The 16,845-nt window shown below is 45.2% G+C and overlaps 3 protein-coding genes across 3 annotated transcripts; 1 reads left to right on the top strand and 2 right to left on the bottom strand.

Annotated features, from left to right (window-relative positions):
- Positions 1-4,630: 4,630 nt before the first annotated feature.
- LOC108037214 (mucin-12) lies at positions 4,631-10,712 on the top strand. The gene is made up of 5 exons (XM_044457808.1): positions 4,631-4,971; positions 5,762-8,933; positions 9,326-9,669; positions 9,728-9,974; positions 10,412-10,712. Exons 1-4 carry the CDS (start codon positions 4,966-4,968, stop codon positions 9,971-9,973), a joined length of 3,768 nt encoding a protein of 1,255 aa, XP_044313743.1. The 5' UTR covers positions 4,631-4,965; the 3' UTR covers position 9,974; positions 10,412-10,712.
- A 335-nt stretch (positions 10,713-11,047) lies between these two features.
- LOC108037216 (dynactin subunit 1) lies at positions 11,048-15,962 on the bottom strand. The gene is made up of 4 exons (XM_017113739.2): positions 15,490-15,962; positions 15,261-15,428; positions 12,970-14,875; positions 11,048-12,815 (listed from the first exon to the last, which is right to left on the bottom strand). The coding sequence occupies exons 1-4, from the start codon at positions 15,826-15,828 to the stop codon at positions 11,200-11,202; spliced, it is 4,029 nt and encodes a 1,342-aa protein (XP_016969228.2). The 5' UTR covers positions 15,829-15,962; the 3' UTR covers positions 11,048-11,199.
- A 44-nt stretch (positions 15,963-16,006) lies between these two features.
- On the bottom strand, positions 16,007-16,717 carry LOC123037373. The gene has a single exon (XM_044457606.1). The coding sequence runs from the start codon at positions 16,610-16,612 to the stop codon at positions 16,124-16,126; it is 489 nt and encodes a 162-aa protein (XP_044313541.1). The 5' UTR covers positions 16,613-16,717; the 3' UTR covers positions 16,007-16,123.
- Between the last annotated feature and the right edge of the window lie 128 nt (positions 16,718-16,845).

Raw genomic sequence — 16,845 nt, 5'->3', positions numbered from 1 at the left:
AGAGCCACCCCTCGCAAGAGTATGCCTAAAAACGCGTGCGATTTGACAGCAAATTATGCGATTGCAGTGCATAAGCCATGATGCAGGCACTTCTGAGAATTGTCTCTCACATTTGTTTGGGCCGCTAATTGCTTTTGGCCAGCATTCTCTGGCGGGGGGAGGGATCCTTACCTTAAAAGGTGTGCGTGTCAGCGGGGCAGCTTTTCCACCGGCGACTCCGGCGAGCCCCAAACCGGATCTAAGTCTCAAGAGATATATATGAACGCAGATCGGAATCATGACTCATGGAGGCTATGAGTACATTCAATGTCGTTGGACGGAGGCGGCGCCTAATCTAGAAAATTGTAAATTATTTAATTGGGAGCGCTGCCAAACGCCTCTGCACTCGACTCACTCTCGACTCTCGTAAACCGAAATCTGAGAATCTGAGAATCAATGGGGCATTCTCACGCGTCTGGAAAACGCGCTAAGTGATTCTGCACTGATCGCCGTTTATGAGCATCGCGTTTTAATTGCCATCACTTTGAGCCCGATGCTGGGAAACTGGTTCGCCTAGAATCGCAATGTGGGAGCAATTTGCATATTAGCAATCAATATTTTTTTTTCAGTTCGCCCTCTTCACTTCGATCTGCCAGTTGACACTTTGGTCCCTGATCGCAGGTCGATACTTCAATTTATGCATCGAAATCGCAGAGAAAATCCAAGTCAATGCCATACGCAAAATCGTTGCGTTGACAAAAAGTGCGAGTGATCAAACTGGCATTCGCAATCGAATTTGAAATCGAAATCAAAATCGCACCAGTAATTAGAATACTCGATCTCTGGCCGAACTAGTTATGCATGAGATTAACTAAATTGGATTAGTCGAGGGGTTAGGCATTCGCATTTGCTGGTGGGAGCGCCGGTGCAACAGATCGTTCATTAAGAATGCCGAATGCCTAATCTGTGTTAATTATGACAAATGTTTATGACACTCGAGTCGACCGGTGGTGTTTGTTTTGCTTCACAGGAGGCTACTTCAGGAGTTGTTCAACCTATTAACCTAATAAATATTTAATAATATATTATTATTTAACCTTCTACAGGCGAGCCACTTTAATATCAAATTGCCCCTGACGGTATGCTTCATAAATTAAATTGTTTACAACTAGTTGTTCACATTCACATCCGGCTTATCACCTTGGTTGTTAAACAAATAAAGCTGCATTAAATATTTATTTAAAAGTTAGATAAGTTCAATTCAATTTTTAATAAATAAATGTTTCTTAAAGATACATCACTGCATTTTTTGTTTGCATTTTACTTTATTTGAGCAATCTTTTATAATTTCTTTAAAAATGTATTTTTTAATACTATAATTTAATGGCCAAAATAAACCTATATTTTCCAAAATTTGATATACAATTGTGTCCTGGTTTTTTATATTTTCCGATTTAAATATTTTGTAATGTTAACTATTTGCTCTTTTTTTGCTGAATTTATTTTCAATACTACATAAATTGCCATCATTTGAAATGTACATTTAATGTTAGGATAGAAATTCAAGAGAAAAACACAATTTCAAAGAACTGAAAAATTGTATTCAAATTCGAAGAAAGCTTTACAATTAATTAAAATATTTTGTAAGCACAAGTAAAAAATGTTATAAAATTGAAACAGGATCAAGTCCCAATGGACCTAACTAATAGGCATGTCGACTTCTATTTTATGACCGCATTTAATTAGCTGTCCGCCGCGTCTGAAGTCTGCCATTTGGTGGCACTGGCAGCCATCAAGCTGCCATCGCAGCCACATTGTCCCTGACTCGCAAATGACACCGCATGCCGGCCAAATCAATTAAAAACACCCAATTGAAAGAAACAAAAAAAAAGGCAAGACAAACTCCTGGCCAGACGATTACCACCGATGTGAAATCTAGGCGAAGTTTTGCCGAAATAAAACCAACCATAAATGGCTGGCTGGAAAATTGATTGAGCAGCACACGCGTTGACATTTCAATTAGAAGCCCAGACCGGACCAAAAAGAAAAATCGTTGCTGAAAAAAAAACGGACGAAAAACCAAGACACGCAATCGGCAGTTGGAAAAGAATGCCGATCCAGATCGAGAGCCGTTGCCAGTTGATAAACCTTGTGGACCAATTAAGCTTCGGTGATTGGGTGTTGCATGATGCGATTGTTATCGGAAAAGCCAGGAGAAGAGTTAAGTCCGAAAATGTTCCCGACTTTTCCTGCAGTTTTTTTTTGCAAATGCAACTGGGACTAAAACTGCTGCTGCTGCTGTTAATTGAACATGAAACATGTTTCGGGCTGTCGGTCCGGCTTTCCATATTTTTTGTTTTCTTTTCAGTTTTGGGGCTTTTCGCGAACGGTTTTCGCAATTTGATTGAATTTTAATTTTTCAACATTTGCAAACGCAAACCGAAAAGTCAGCTGCGCGAATTTTAACCTACTTCAGGCTGATCGCTGGACGAGTTTAGTTCGCCTCGCCACGCATTTGTCACACACACGCACATATCGCTGGGGTTGCGTAAGTTTGGTGAAACGATCTGCGGACTTTGGAGAGCTGTAACTATATAGATAGCTTTGGCTATAGCTTCAGCTGGCCATGGCTACTGCCTCACGACCATGCCTACTTAGCATCATGACGAAATCAAATCCCCACCTTCCAAGTTTTTAATTGAAAAATCTTGATTTTCGCCCCAGCCGGATCATTTACATTCAATATTGTATCGCAGCGAATCCTATATCTAGATGGTTTGTCGTTCATTCAATAGCGCGATCATGTTGACCAGGTCGCTGCGTAAACATTTCAAAATTTGCCAAACACATTTATAAAATCGTCGATTTTATGTTTCTGCATAATCTGCACAATCTCTCGCAAATGAATTCTACAAGCCCCAGTAAATATTTGCGTGTAAAGCGAACCAGTTAAGTTAGTGCTAGAGTGCAAGTATTGCGTGTATTTTTTTGTTATATTTTTTGAGAGAGGCCGACGGGCTTGGCATTTTGGCTGTGTGAGCGCACAACGTGGCGTATGCGTGATGCCAGCGGGGCAGTCGCAAAAGCGGCAAAATTATGACTTTAGGTAGCCCAATGGTCGATGTTTATGAGTGGAAATGCATTTTCCGCACCTTGTGTGAAATGGCTGCCAAGCCGTTGGTCGAAATTTCGTGGGCGATGTCTGGACTTGGCCAAAATGGTTTAGTAATCGCCGCATTAAATGGCACAGTTATGGTTTGTTTTATTATATAAGGCGGTGGAGAAACAATCAAAACAAATATATGGCATTATTTATAAAACCTAGTTTTATTTGTTTATTTAGTTGTTTAATTCCCTGTTTAATTTATAAATGTTAAAATAACTCTTCATTAATTTCAATACCATTGGATAACAGCATTTAATAAAAGGAAGATCTCCAGGCATCTTGAATAAATATGAAGTATATAAACAAACTATTTATTTTTTCCACCCAAAAGTATTTTTTTAATTGAGAGATAACCACATTAATTAAACTCAACATCAAAGTGAGCCAAAGAAACGATCTCAGCCTTACCCCAAATTCCCGGCCATGTTTCTTCAAATCGGTTGTCAGCCAACCGATTTATCAGACATGTTAACGCATTGGGTTGGCCATTCTTTCGACATATTACTATATACCCACCCTCGCACTGAGAGTGACACTCGATGCATAGTGACCTTAATTGCCGACAAGTCAACACTTTGGCCATATCTCCCGGCTATTCTATTAGTTACACATTGTATCGCATTATGATGTGGCAATGCGCCTTTTAGCCAACTAATGCACAATCAAGGCCCAAGGCGCACAACACGCATGATTGCACACACATACGGGCAGACAAAATTTATTGATAGCGACATTAATACCACAATTCTTGTTTTATTTTCTACATACATTGCTCTCTATTTTTTCTTGATTTTATTTTTTGGTTCGCTTGCCTAGCAAATTGCGTATGCATTTATTTTTTCCAGAGCTACACGCAATGGCCGCGATTAAAATCTAAATCAAATTAAGTCGCTTTAAAAGCATACGGGTATGCAAAAAAAAAAAATAATAAAAATAAATCTTTAAAAAAGTCGAAATAAAACTATGGCTTGTAAGAAAAAAAAATACGGTGACTTGGCCAACAATGCACCACGCGCATTTTGTGATCGGTTTATTTTTCTGAGCCGAGGCGTTCGCGACTATGATCTAATAAAACGTTACCAACTGAGGCTCTGAGCGAAGGTGGGGCCCAACAATTGGCCAGGCAGGTTGCAGTTCGCCAGTTTTCAGTTTTCAGTTTTCAGCTGGCAGTTTTCAGTTTTCCACTTGGGGAGAACAAAGCTGCTGTGAAACGAGAGCTGGAGTCGAACAGTCATCAATTCTTCATCTGCACGCGCCAAAGTCGCAGCTCATTCGTGCCTCTTTCCTTGCAACTAGATCTATTTTTTTTCGATTTTTTTTTTGCTATATATATAGTTACACTTTTTTGTCGCTTTGTCGCCAAACTGGTGCGTGGCTGCTGCGCATGCGTGCGAGCTTTTCGCGAGTGTTGGCCAACTGACCGAACGTATTTAAGCGATTATAGGGCCGGGCTGGCCAACAGTCCAGTCCAGTCGGCCGCGTGGCTCTGCTCTACATCCCGAATCGTTCCGTTCCGTTTCGATTCGATCCTATTCGATTCGATTTCGAGCCGTACTTGGTAGAATTTAAGCAAATCGGAAAACGACAAATAGTTATATTTATTGTGACCCGTGCGTAATTTCCTCGATGCGAATTATTTTCAGAGCCGCCCAAGGATATCACATTGGACTTTTAATCGAACCATCAAGGATCGCCAGCTTGTGAATTCTTTTTTGAAAAAAGTGCAAATGCTGTGTTACTGAACAAAGAATTTATATAGTTCGTTAGTCCTTACAAACGCATACCAAACATCGACTGTGCTGAGTTTGAAAAGTGAAAAGATGAAGGTGGGTCCCTTGAAGTGTATAAAACAACTAGAGACATATAAAAAGAACATTGGCAAAAGAAACATTTGACGATTTGTGCAGGTGGAAGTGCCCAAACTTATATACATGAAACAGTAAAACTTATGCAGAAAAGTATATCGAAATATTCAATTAAATATGAATTTTTGTTAAAAAACTGAACATAAAGGAAAATGGTGTCTCGAAACTTGGATTGTTAAAAACCATTAACTTGAACTCATTTATTATTGCTTTGTGATTTTACAAAATTGAAATAGTGTTAAACTAATTTTAATTTTTAAGCTCCTTACAAAAATTAGTGTCGCAAATTACAAAATAAAAAAATTTTTAAAGTTGTGACCCACAACAAATTTAATATGCCTTAAAACTAATTCATTATCCTTGGATATTTTATGTATGCTTGCGTTAAGCGCAATTTGCTAACTTTTACTCTTAAAATTAAGTTTTTATAAATTGAATAATATTATAGGTTGGTCCTTGAATTTAAAATCGTAACGCAAACAATTACAATATACAATATACATACTTTTAATTTTAAAATTTAGTATTATTATTATATTTTAGAAATTAATATGCTTTTTGGAATTTTACACTATAAGTACATGTGCTTTTAAAACTTATTTTAAATTTAGTCATATAATTATTGCGATAGGCAAAGTTTAATTTTCTAAAAAAATATTTTTGTATTATTAAAAAAAATACGTTTATTTGCAAGGGAATATGAAAAAGACTTCACCACCGATTGACTTCATGTTCGCCCTTCCAATTTCAGTTCCATTTGGTAGCCCTTCTGGGCATGCTCAGCGTGGTCCTGGCGGAGCCCTCGCCCACTCTGGCTCCTCCGATCTTGCCCTGCGTGCACGCGGCCACCGCTGGCTATTCGTATCCTCCTCCGGCGGAGGTGAAGTTCTCCATCTCGCCCGGAGTGACCAAGTACAGTCAGAGTCCGGCGATTTCCACGTACGCGGAGAATGGTCACCTACTCCACACCTCGGTGGGAAGTTCGGGTGCCTCGTATCAGTCCACTGCCGGAATCGAGGGTTTGTCCCATGGAGGCATCGCCCAGATCGATAAGTACATAGCTCCGGTGCAGAAGACCCTCTTCACTCCTTCGGCTGAGTACGGAGCACCGAGTGGAATCACCTATGCGGACAAGTCACCAGCCGCCAAGTACGCAACCGTAGTGCCATCCGGAATCGAGATCAAGAATTTGGTGTCACCGGCTATCACCAAGTTGGACAACTCCTATTTGCCACCATCCGCTGGAATCAGCAAAGTGGCTACCTACACTTCGCCAGGATATAGTTACAGTTCGGCCACTCCGGGAATATCCAAGGTGGCCACGTATTCCTCGCCAGCTCTTTCGAGTATTCCCTACTATGCGCCACCAGTGACCTCCAAGGTGGAGACCTACAGCTCACCGGGGTACACGTACTCCAAGGCCACTCCTGGTTACTCCAAGGTGGAGACGTACAGCTCTCCGGGCTACAGCTATGGTCAGGTCTCACCAGGAATCTCCAAGATTGCCACCTACTCGCCATCCGTTTCTTATTCGGCACCCGCGATTGCCAAGGTGGCCACCTACTCAGCCCCGTCCGTTAAACTGGCCACCACCTCGTCATTGCTCTCCTCCCATGGAACCGGATACTCGGCCAGCTATGCTCCGTCGATAACCAAGTACAGCCAGGCGGCGGATGTGTCCCACCAGTACTTCTCCAAGCCCATTGTGGCCGCCTATCCAGCTGCAGTTCCGGCGATCACAAAGGTGGCTGCCAGTTACGGAGGCACTGCATCGGGAGCTCTTTCCCATCAGTATGTCTCGCAGCCCGCCATCACAAAGGTGGCCAGCTATGCTGCTCCAGCGGTGGCCACCTACTCATCCGCTCCCGCCATCACCAAGCTATCCACCAGCTTCGGAGCTTCGGGATCGGGAGCTGTTTCCCATCAGTATGTGTCCAAGCCAGCGGTGGCCATTTCATCCGCTCCTGCCATTGCCAAAGTGGCCACCTATGCCGCTCCTGCCATATCCAGCTACTCCACTGGACCTGCAATCTCCAAGGTTGCCTCCTATGCCGCTCCCACTGTGTCCACCTACTCCTCAGGTCCTGGCTATGGAGTAAGTGGCTCCGGAGCCCTCTCTCACCAATATGTTTCCAAGCCGGCAGTGGCCATTTCCGCCGCTCCTGCAATAGCTAAAGTAGCAACATATGCTGCTCCTGCCATATCCACTTACTCGGCAGCTCCAGTGGTGACCAAAGTGGCCTCTGGATATGGAGCATCCGGCCATGGAGGAGCTGTTTCCCATCAGTATGTGTCCAAGCCAGCGGTGGCTATATCAGCTGCTCCTGCAATAGCTAAAGTAGCAACATATGCTGCTCCGTCCATTTCCACATATTCCTCAGGTCCCGCCGTGACCAAGATTGCCACCGGCTATGGAGGATCAGGCTATGGTGGATCAGGACATGGAGGAGCCGTCTCCCATCAGTATGTGTCCAAGCCAGCAGTAGCCATCGCTGCAGCACCTGCAATCGCCAAAGTTGCAACATACGCTGCTCCGGCAATCTCCACCTATGCAACTGCTCCAGTTATCTCTAAGGTGGCCACCTATGCTGCTCCTGCCATTTCCACCTACTCGGCAGCTCCTGCTCTCACCAAGGTTTCATACAGTCAAGCGGCGGATGTGTCCCACCAGTACATCTCCAAGCCCATTGTGGCCGCCTATCCAGCCGCTGCTCCAGCGGTGGCCACCTACTCATCCGCTCCCGCCATCACCAAACTCTCCACAAGCTATGGAGCTTCGGGATCGGGCGCCGTTTCGCACCAGTATGTGTCCAAGCCAGCGGTGGCTATTTCATCTGGTCCAGCGATCGCTAAAGTGGCTACCTATGCTGCTCCTGCCATATCCACCTACTCCGCAGCTCCTGTGGTGACCAAAGTGGCCACTGGCTATGGAGTATCCGGCCATGGAGGAGCTGTTTCCCATCAATATGTCTCCAAACCAGCGGTGGCCATATCAGCTGCTCCTGCGATTGCTAAAGTGGCAACTTACGCAGCTCCTTCGATCTCCACTTATTCTTCGGCTCCCAGTCTCACCAAGATTGCCACGAGCTATGGAGGATCGGGCTACGGAGGATCAGGCCATGGAGGAGCACTCTCCCATCAGTACATCTCAAAGCCGGCGATCGCAGTGGCTCCAGTGGCTCCTGTTCTATCCAAGGCTTACTTACCCGCTGCTCCGGCCATCGCCTTGCCCGCCAAAGTGGCCACAGGATACGGAATCAGTGGCCATGGAGCCGTCTCCCATCAGTATGTTTCCAAGCCGGCAGTGGCCATTTCACACGGTCCTGCGATTGCCAAGGTGGCCGCCTATGCCGCTCCTGCCGTTTCCAGCTACTCCACTGGACCTGCAATCTCCAAGGTTGCCTCCTATGCCGCTCCTGCGATTTCCACCTATTCAGCGGGTCCACTACTATCCAGTGGCCATGGATACGGAGGAAGTGGCTCGGGATACAGTTCTGGCGCCGTCTCCCATCAGTATGTGTCCAAGCCAGCGGTGGCCATTGCTGCTGCTCCGGCAATCGCCAAGGTGGCCACTTACGGAGCTTCAGCCGTGAGCCACCTCTCCGCAGGACATGCAGTCGCCTCGGTGCCCGTTTTGTCCACCAAAGTGGCCACTGGATATGGAGTGTCCGGCCATGGAGGAGCTGTTTCCCATCAGTATGTATCCAAGCCAGCTGTGGCCATTTCAACTGGTCCTGCCATCGCCAAGGTGGCCTCCCCAATTGGACATGGACTTGGACTGGGACTGGGACTCGGGTACGGGGCCAGTGGACATGGACACGGAGCAGCTCTGCTGGGTGCTCCTCTGACCAAGCTGACATCCGCTCCAGCTTACTCCTTGGGAGGAAAGCTGGCCAGCAGCACCGCCTACGGAATCCATGCGGGTAAGTTTTGATAAATATAAACATATTAAATACTAATGTACTTTATTAAAACACTAATAAATAAGTTTCTGGGAAATAGTTATTTTCTTAAACCAAAGGTTATTGATTTAAAAATCGTATAGGTCATTCAAGTCGTGCATTGACTTTATGTTTTAAGAAATAAGATAAAGTCTAGTTAAATTTGTGAAATAATATAAAATTTCATGAACTGGGGAAATTTACATTCTTCGCTTGGAGTAATGGAATACAAGTTTAACTCAGTAAAACCCATTTATAATAAAATAATACAAATTATGTGTAAAGCTTGCCCTATGATTTCAAAAGAACATAATTCTTAATATTTTCATTCGAATTTTAAATCACAGCCAATGCAACTAAATTCCTTCTTCCAGGTAACTTAGGTCATGGAGCGGATCACAGTGGGGGCTACTACGGAGCCATCTCCCTGGGTCATGGAGCGGTTTCTCCAGCCCTTAGTTACCACGGTCTGCTGTCCCACGGATCTGGCCTGGCCCCAGCCTCCTCCTCGCTGGCCCACCTGGACTCCTCCCTGAGTGGATACTCGCACGGAGTGGGAGGAATCGGACCGCTGGGAGCTGGATTCTATCGATATGCTCCCAGTGTGCCAGCGCTGAGCAGCCACGCCCCCGTGGCAGCCACCGCCTACATAAAGTCGGCACCAGTGGCTCAGCATGCCGTGCTGAAGGTGGTGCCCGAGAAGCACCTGGAGCACTTTGTAAGTTTGTTATGATTTCATGATGAATATTTCTCTCTAAGATTGCCTTTTCTTCCAGGATGCCCATCCACGCTATGCCTTCGAGTACGCCGTAAATGATCCACACACGGGTGATAACAAGCACCAAAAGGAGGAGCGGGATGGAGACGTGGTCAAGGGCGAGTACTCCCTGGTGGAGCCCGATGGCAATGTGCGCACCGTGAAGTACTACGCCGACTGGGAGACGGGCTTCCACGCCGAGGTCATCAACAGTCGCGATCAGGGCAAAATTGTGGCCAAGCGCCAGACGGAAGCCAAGTCGTGAGGTGAGTGTCCAGAAGAAAGACTATACAAATTAAATTTTATATACAATTTTTGGAAGTTTTCTTATTAATGGAAGTCTTCTTATTAACTATAGGTTAAATTGATTTTATTGTTTACCTTTTAAAATTTAAATCAATAACTTTAAATTACCAAAAATCACATGAGTTTCAAAGAACTAACACTCATCCAAAAAATTTTAATGTAATTCCATTTTAAAATAGGAAATTTACTTCTAATTTATATGCAATAATAATCTTTTAAATTCAATCTTATAAGAAATAACAATAAAATCAAATGAAATCAAAATTAAATACTTTAAGGATAATCCAAACATAAAACTGTTAGTTTAGATACCTGTTCCTTTTCTAGGGATTACCAGCTTAACAATAAGAAACCAATATTTTCTGTTATTATTAATCAATATTGAATTTACTTACAGCTTTTCACAGGTCGCAAATTGTTTTGTTCGTTCAGCAACTGTAAATAGCCTCAAATCCAATCTTCTTCTCATTAAACATTAAACGTATTTATGTAAACCCCACAACGACAACGATGTCATACGGCCGCCATCTTGCCACGATATATCCGATATCCAACTATATATCCGCCACGCCCCCCACACAACGCCCACTCTGGATCCCCGATTCTGTGCTCATGTGATAAGCGTTTCGTTTTATTGAACTGCTTGCGCTGCTCTCATCTCAAACTGCGCGCCTCTTATTATGCCCAACTATTTGTACATAAAGGATTGTATATTGATATTATGTAAAATGTTAATTTCAAATAAACGACATTTAAGAACGCCACAGTCGGGGGTGCTCGACAATGAGATTGTGTTGTTGATTGTCTTCAATACTGGATCCTTGATTGATCATGTGACCTAAGCCCCTTGATAAAAATTAAATAAAAAGGATATTTCCAAAACCATTTGTAGTTAAGTTTAGTAGTTTATGTTGAAAATACGCTTCAGTCCCATTGAAACTTTTAAAGCTTCATTAGAAATTTAAAAACCATCCACTTTCTATGATATTTTTAGAATACAACTTTTCTTTTAATTTGTCTAAGTAATGTAAATTTGTTTATTGCCCGATAAACACGAAATGAACTATATAATTATACAGTTTTATATAATATCTAATTTCGTACAAATAATTATTAGTATATTAATGTTTTATATAAGCTGCGAATCACATATACCTTTGTTATGACCGAGATACATTTGGAATACTAATTCGTGTAACTAGAGTTTTGCTCGAATGCTCTGCGCAGATCCTCGCTGATGAAGAGACCGAAGTCAGTGTTTTTGGCCCGATGCGGATGATGTGTGCAATATGTCTGGAAGATATGTCGCAGGATGCGGCTGCCCTGCAGCTCGATCTCCGAGCGTCTTTGACTGCCAGCGGAACCCATTTCCAGATGGGCCAGCAGCCACTGGTTCTTCAGCGAGCGCAGGTCCTTGTCCAGGTTGGTCAGATCCTGGCTGCTGGTCCGAGGAACATGCAGTGGTTCCAGGGAGGCGAAGGTCTTCCTCATCTCGATGCCCTGCAACTGTACTCGCAGGGATCGCTCCTGGCGTAGAGCCTGATGGAGCATGTTCATCTCCCGGTTGGAACTAATCGTGGTGCTGGTCACACAGGCATTGTCCACCTTCTGCTGCTCCTGCCAGTGCTGCTGCGCCTGCTCCAGGATGGATATCTTGTCGGCTAGGATATTCAAGGCCTGTCCCAGGGCTGCCTCTTTGGCCAGGATCGACTGCTCCAGTTGCTCCACAGCGTCTGCGAATCCGGCGAGTACGTGACACTGCTTGCTCAGCTGCTTCTCGGCCATCTCCTTGCGAACCTGCAGCTCCGAGAAGTCCTGCTGCTTCATCTTGGCCATGTACTTGAGGCTCTTGATATCCTTATCCCGCTCTGCCACAGTCAACTCCAGATTTTTCACATCCTCGTAGTGTTTTTTCACTTCGGCAGCCCGCTCCTGCAATGTGTTGCTAGTGGGATGGCGCACATATTCTGTGTTCACATCTGTGGATTCCAGTAATGTGAAAAGCTCATCCAACTGCTCTTCCAGGAGTTGCATGCACCGCTGGCTATAGGCATCCACTTCCCTGGGTTCCTCGGTCTCCTGACTTGGTGCAAACTTATTATAGTTGAGCACCAGCATCCTCCACAACTTCTCGTGGGCTATTCCCCCATTTGAATCTCTGCTGGCTTCTCGGGCCGTTAAACCCAGCAATCGTATGAGGGCTCCCAATGCCTCGTTGGCCTCCAGGATTCGCTGATACCGGGCACACTGCATTCCCGTCCAGGATGCCGTCTTGCTGCCACTCAGTTTCCTTTGGAGCTTCTTTAGTTTCTGCTTGTGAGCACAGCTCTGCTCCATCAGCAACTGCATGCAATTGAAGGAGGCGGTCTGCTCATGGCCCAGTTGTATAATGGTGTGCATCAAGCCCGCATTTGCATTAACCGCATCCAATCCCGCTTCGTAGACCTCGATCAGGGCTTCATAGAGCTGCTGTTCATCCAGAAGTTCCACGAGCGTTTGAGGTGGCATCAGATTCTGATGCAATCCACTCACATAGTGAAGAACCCGCTGAATGGGTTCGCAATTCGTATGCTCATCCAGTTGGCCAGTCTTTAGAAGCCGCACAAACTCATCGAGCTGCTGCTCCTGGATCTCCAGATCGCTCCGATAAATGGCCGCATGGGTGCACAGCTCATAGTCGCAGTGGTTGAGTCCATGGCGGAACTGTTGGAGCACCAATTGGAGACTCTTCAACAGGTAGAGGCACTGCGACCGGAATATGTAGCGCTGCACGGAGTAACCCTCGAAGATGGCATCACGACCTGTAAGTAAAAATCATTATGGTACATCTAATAGCAAAGTTTATAAAGATGTCAATTTTATAACATCTGGATTTGTTTAATGAATTTAAATTTATCTTTATTTACTGAAAAAAAGTATAGATATTCCATCAATTATTTATGGAACAACACTCACCAAACTCGCAGGCCGTGGGAAACTTCTCATTTATGGCCTGGCACACGATGGTCAGTTTCTCATTCATCCTTTCCAGTAGAAGCATGACTAGAACCACATCGTGCTCCCCGCCGCGCAGAAGGAACTGTTCGGGCACGAAGGCCAGGACGTGCTCCAGATGCTGGCGCTGCAATCTCAGCTCCACAGTCTTGATCTGCTGCTCCAGAGCCCTTCCGTAGGCCTTGCTCACACTGAAGATGTGCTGGTAGTCTGCCTGACTCTGGTTGGAACCCTCCTCCTGCTGGGACTCGTTGGCACTGCTGAAGTCCTCGATGGACAAGGTGCCATCTGCTCGCAGTTGGAGTTGCTCCTGAAGCTGTCTAACCAAATCCCGGAATTTCATGATGGTCACATCGCGGTCGTAAAGACTCTCCATGGCGGCGTTCTTCTGCTGCTCTAGGATCTTAACTTGACCACCCAACTTGTCGATTTCCTCGCGCAGATCTGTTTCCAGTTCTTGGTTACTCTCTATCAGTTGCTCTTGGATTTGTTCCAGGGCCTCCAGCTCGTTAACTTCATCTTCCAGAAGCTTGACACGATCTTCAAGTTCTAGTTTCAGGGAGGCCAGCTGGGTGACCATGGATTCTGCTCCGAGAGAGGCATCTACCTGCTCCTTCAGGTCCATTAGCTGCACCTCCATGTTGTCCACCCTTCTACTGAGCAACTCTTTGATGCTCTTCAGTTCGTTGATCTCCGAGTGCTTGGTCTCCAGTTCCTTGTGCGTTCGTTGGCCAAGTTGCTTCTCCTGGGCGAGAGTGTCTCTCAGACGAACCACTGTCTCGCGGAGTCGTTGATTATACTGCTCCAAGCGAAGGAATTCACCAGCGGATTGGGTAGTCACTCCTCCACTGGTTTGTTTCTCACTTTTCTCGATCCGTTGACCCTGCTGCTCCTCCTGCTCCGCCTTGAGGATCTCCACATCCAGGCTTAGTTCATCATTTCTTTCCTGAGCTATTTCCAGTTCCATTTGCATGGTCTCCATGCGCTCCTCCGCCATTTCCTTATCCAGCGTGAGCAGTTCTATGCTCTCAGCTATCTCGTCCAATTCCCTCTTGAATTTGGAGGAAACATCCTGGGCTTCCCTTAGTTCGTGTCGGGATCGTTGCAGTTCCCTTTGAAGCAGTACCTGCTGCGTCATGATCTGGGACTTAAACTCCATCAGTTGCTCGTTGTGTATTCGCATCCGCTCCAGCTCCAGCAGCTTGAGTTTATCCTCGCTCTTTTGCCCCCTCAGCAGTTGAAGTTCCTCCCTCAGTTGTCGGAGCTCTGGATTATCCAAAGGTGGAGCCACCGAGCACGGAGTTCGAAGAGCTGGCCCCGGCGTGAACTGAGGTCTTAGGATCTCCAGGAACCGAGGTTCGACAAAGGCTGCCGGCGCAGCCCGTTTTACCGAACTCGTGGGACTCATGCTGGTCTTGCTGCGTTTGGGTGCCAAAGCCAAAGGCACCGGCATGGCCAAAGTGAGCTGCGCCGTGGAGCTCTGTGCCTGTGCTGTGGTTGGCTTGGGCTGACTAATCCTCGTGGGTCTCAGCTGGGTGTAGGACGTGGATCGCTTCTGGTTACAAGTCATAGATGGCGGTATCAGTTGACCAGCGGCCCTGTGTGCCGGCAATTCTCCAATTGTGCTTGTCTGGAGCGGATTGGCAGTCACCTCTTCGGTTTGGCTTGGTTTGGCTGTCTGCTCCCTGTTTTGCTGCTCTTCTTGCTCTTTAACTGGCTCATCTTCCTTTCGTGCTTGCTGTGGTAAATCCTTAGATTCCCGCTTAGGAAGCTCTTTGGATTTCTCAATGGATGAGGAACTCTTAGGGGACATGTTTACTTCTTTAACTTCTTTTGGCTGCGAACTGCCATCAGACACCATTGGGTTCTGTAAAAATAATAATTATATTGGTTTTAATTTCAAGATTTTAGTAACTCGTAGCTTTGATGCATTGGCAAGGACTTAAAACTTTACTTTTCATTCAATATTAGGTCTTTAAAATTTAATTGATGGCTAAAAAAGACAAACGAAAAATGTGTAAAAGTATAATAAACCTAAATACTTTAAGTAACTACTTTTTGTATTTTATAGTTAGTATACATAGCTATTTTATATAACAGTTTCCAAAAACAATGTTTTTTTTTTGTTTCCACCGCAAAGAATGTATACTCATATATAAACAATAACCTTTTTTTTATATATTGGCTTGACCTAAATTATAGGAATTTTTTCTTTTATACAACCACTGCTATTAGAAACCCCTTCTACTCACCTTTGGAAGCTGCAATGGTTGCTGTTGCGCCGCCAAAAACTTCCCAGAAGTCTTGGCCAAAGCCTGCTCCCTTGGGGACTGGTTGTTCCTGATTTTACGCTGCGGCGATGGAGTAGAAGTTGCCTTTGCCTTACCAGATGTGCTGGCCATCTGCTCCCTCTGGTTATCCTACAGCAAATCGTTCTAGTATGTACATCCACTTCCGCCACTCTCCAAATGCATTACTCACCTGCTCCTCCACGGACTTGCCCCCGCCATTCCGCCTCGAAAGTTTCGCTCTGGCCCCGTCGCGTTGCATTTCATCGGTTTTTCGATTGTCCGCTCCCTTGGGCAACTCGGCAATCCTCACCAGCTGCTGGGCACGCACGAAGAGTCCACAGTTGGCGGGACACTTGAAGTAAATGCTGCCGTGGATGCTTCCATTATTTTTGCCCAGCGGCTCGTCCAGAACCACACCGTACCAGAGTCCGGCGGCGAAAGTGGTGCGTCCCACATAGGCAATCTGACCCTGCAGATTTTTACCCGTTACCTCAACACGCTGGCCAAGTTTCAGTTCCCGGGGGCTCATCGTATAAGCACGGAGCTTACGTCATCTTGTGGACCTGACACAGTCCAGTTGGATGAGTCGATGGCGTGTGTAATCCCAGTTAGCAGCTTGCAAAACTGCACTACTGAGCAAAACCGATGCGAAAGCGAGTCATCATGTGCGGAGGGCCCCACCCCAAGAAAGTTAACTCTGCAAGGCGCAGGCGCAAAAAGGGTGGTTTATTTCAACAGTATGGAAAGGTCAGCACGTGGGAGGCCTTCTCGTCGACTGTTAATTTTACAAATTTATCGCCGCCTCTATATGATATATCTTTTAATTAACACCTTCGCCTTTTAGCCGGCGGCTCTTTAATCTCCCGTTGACCAACCCGCAATGCGCCCCTTTCAATCTTGTCGATAATGTACTGCTCCTCGGTCAACATGGCCATGATAACCTCGGCATTCTCCTTTGAAATCCTAGATGCTTCACTGCTTGCCGGACTTCGCTGGAACTCCTCCTCGACCAAGCCTAAAATGTTTTCTGTTAGTTCGTCTAAAGAGTTTTTAGATTGAGCATCCTCTGAATCGTTCTTCTGGGACTCCTCTTGAATTTTCTTCTTCCTTTTCGAGACCCGCACTTTGCTCCTAGGATTTTCCTCCAGATCCTCCTCCGATTCCAAATGAACCGGAGGTGGTGGTTCTTCGTGTATTAGTTGAGAAATTCTTTTGGCATCCCGTGGTGTCAGAATGTTAATGGGTCGAAGATCTCTGGACACATAACGATTGCAATATGGACATGTACCGAAAACTTTTATTCTTGTCCCCATGATTCAATTACAATCTCCTCACAAAGGTCTTGAATCTCTACACCGATACAAAGTAATTGTAAAAGTGGAAGTAATTGTGTAGCTTTAAATGAGTACTAAAATAGTTGCTGATATTTTTTACACAAGCTTACTGATCTTTACTTTGTAAAAACCACTTCCCTTGGAACCAAGTTTTTGCCCGGTTTAACGATAATATTTCTTAAGTCTTTAATGCGCAATAATGTTATTTACAA

Source organism: Drosophila rhopaloa, unplaced genomic scaffold (assembly GCF_018152115.1).
Source record: "Drosophila rhopaloa isolate 14029-0021.01 unplaced genomic scaffold, ASM1815211v1 contig_163, whole genome shotgun sequence".
In the NCBI taxonomy this organism is placed as follows: Eukaryota; Metazoa; Arthropoda; class Insecta; order Diptera; family Drosophilidae; genus Drosophila; species Drosophila rhopaloa.
The sequence above is the reverse complement of the archived record's forward strand: the minus strand, read 5'-3'. Positions and strand labels throughout refer to the sequence as shown.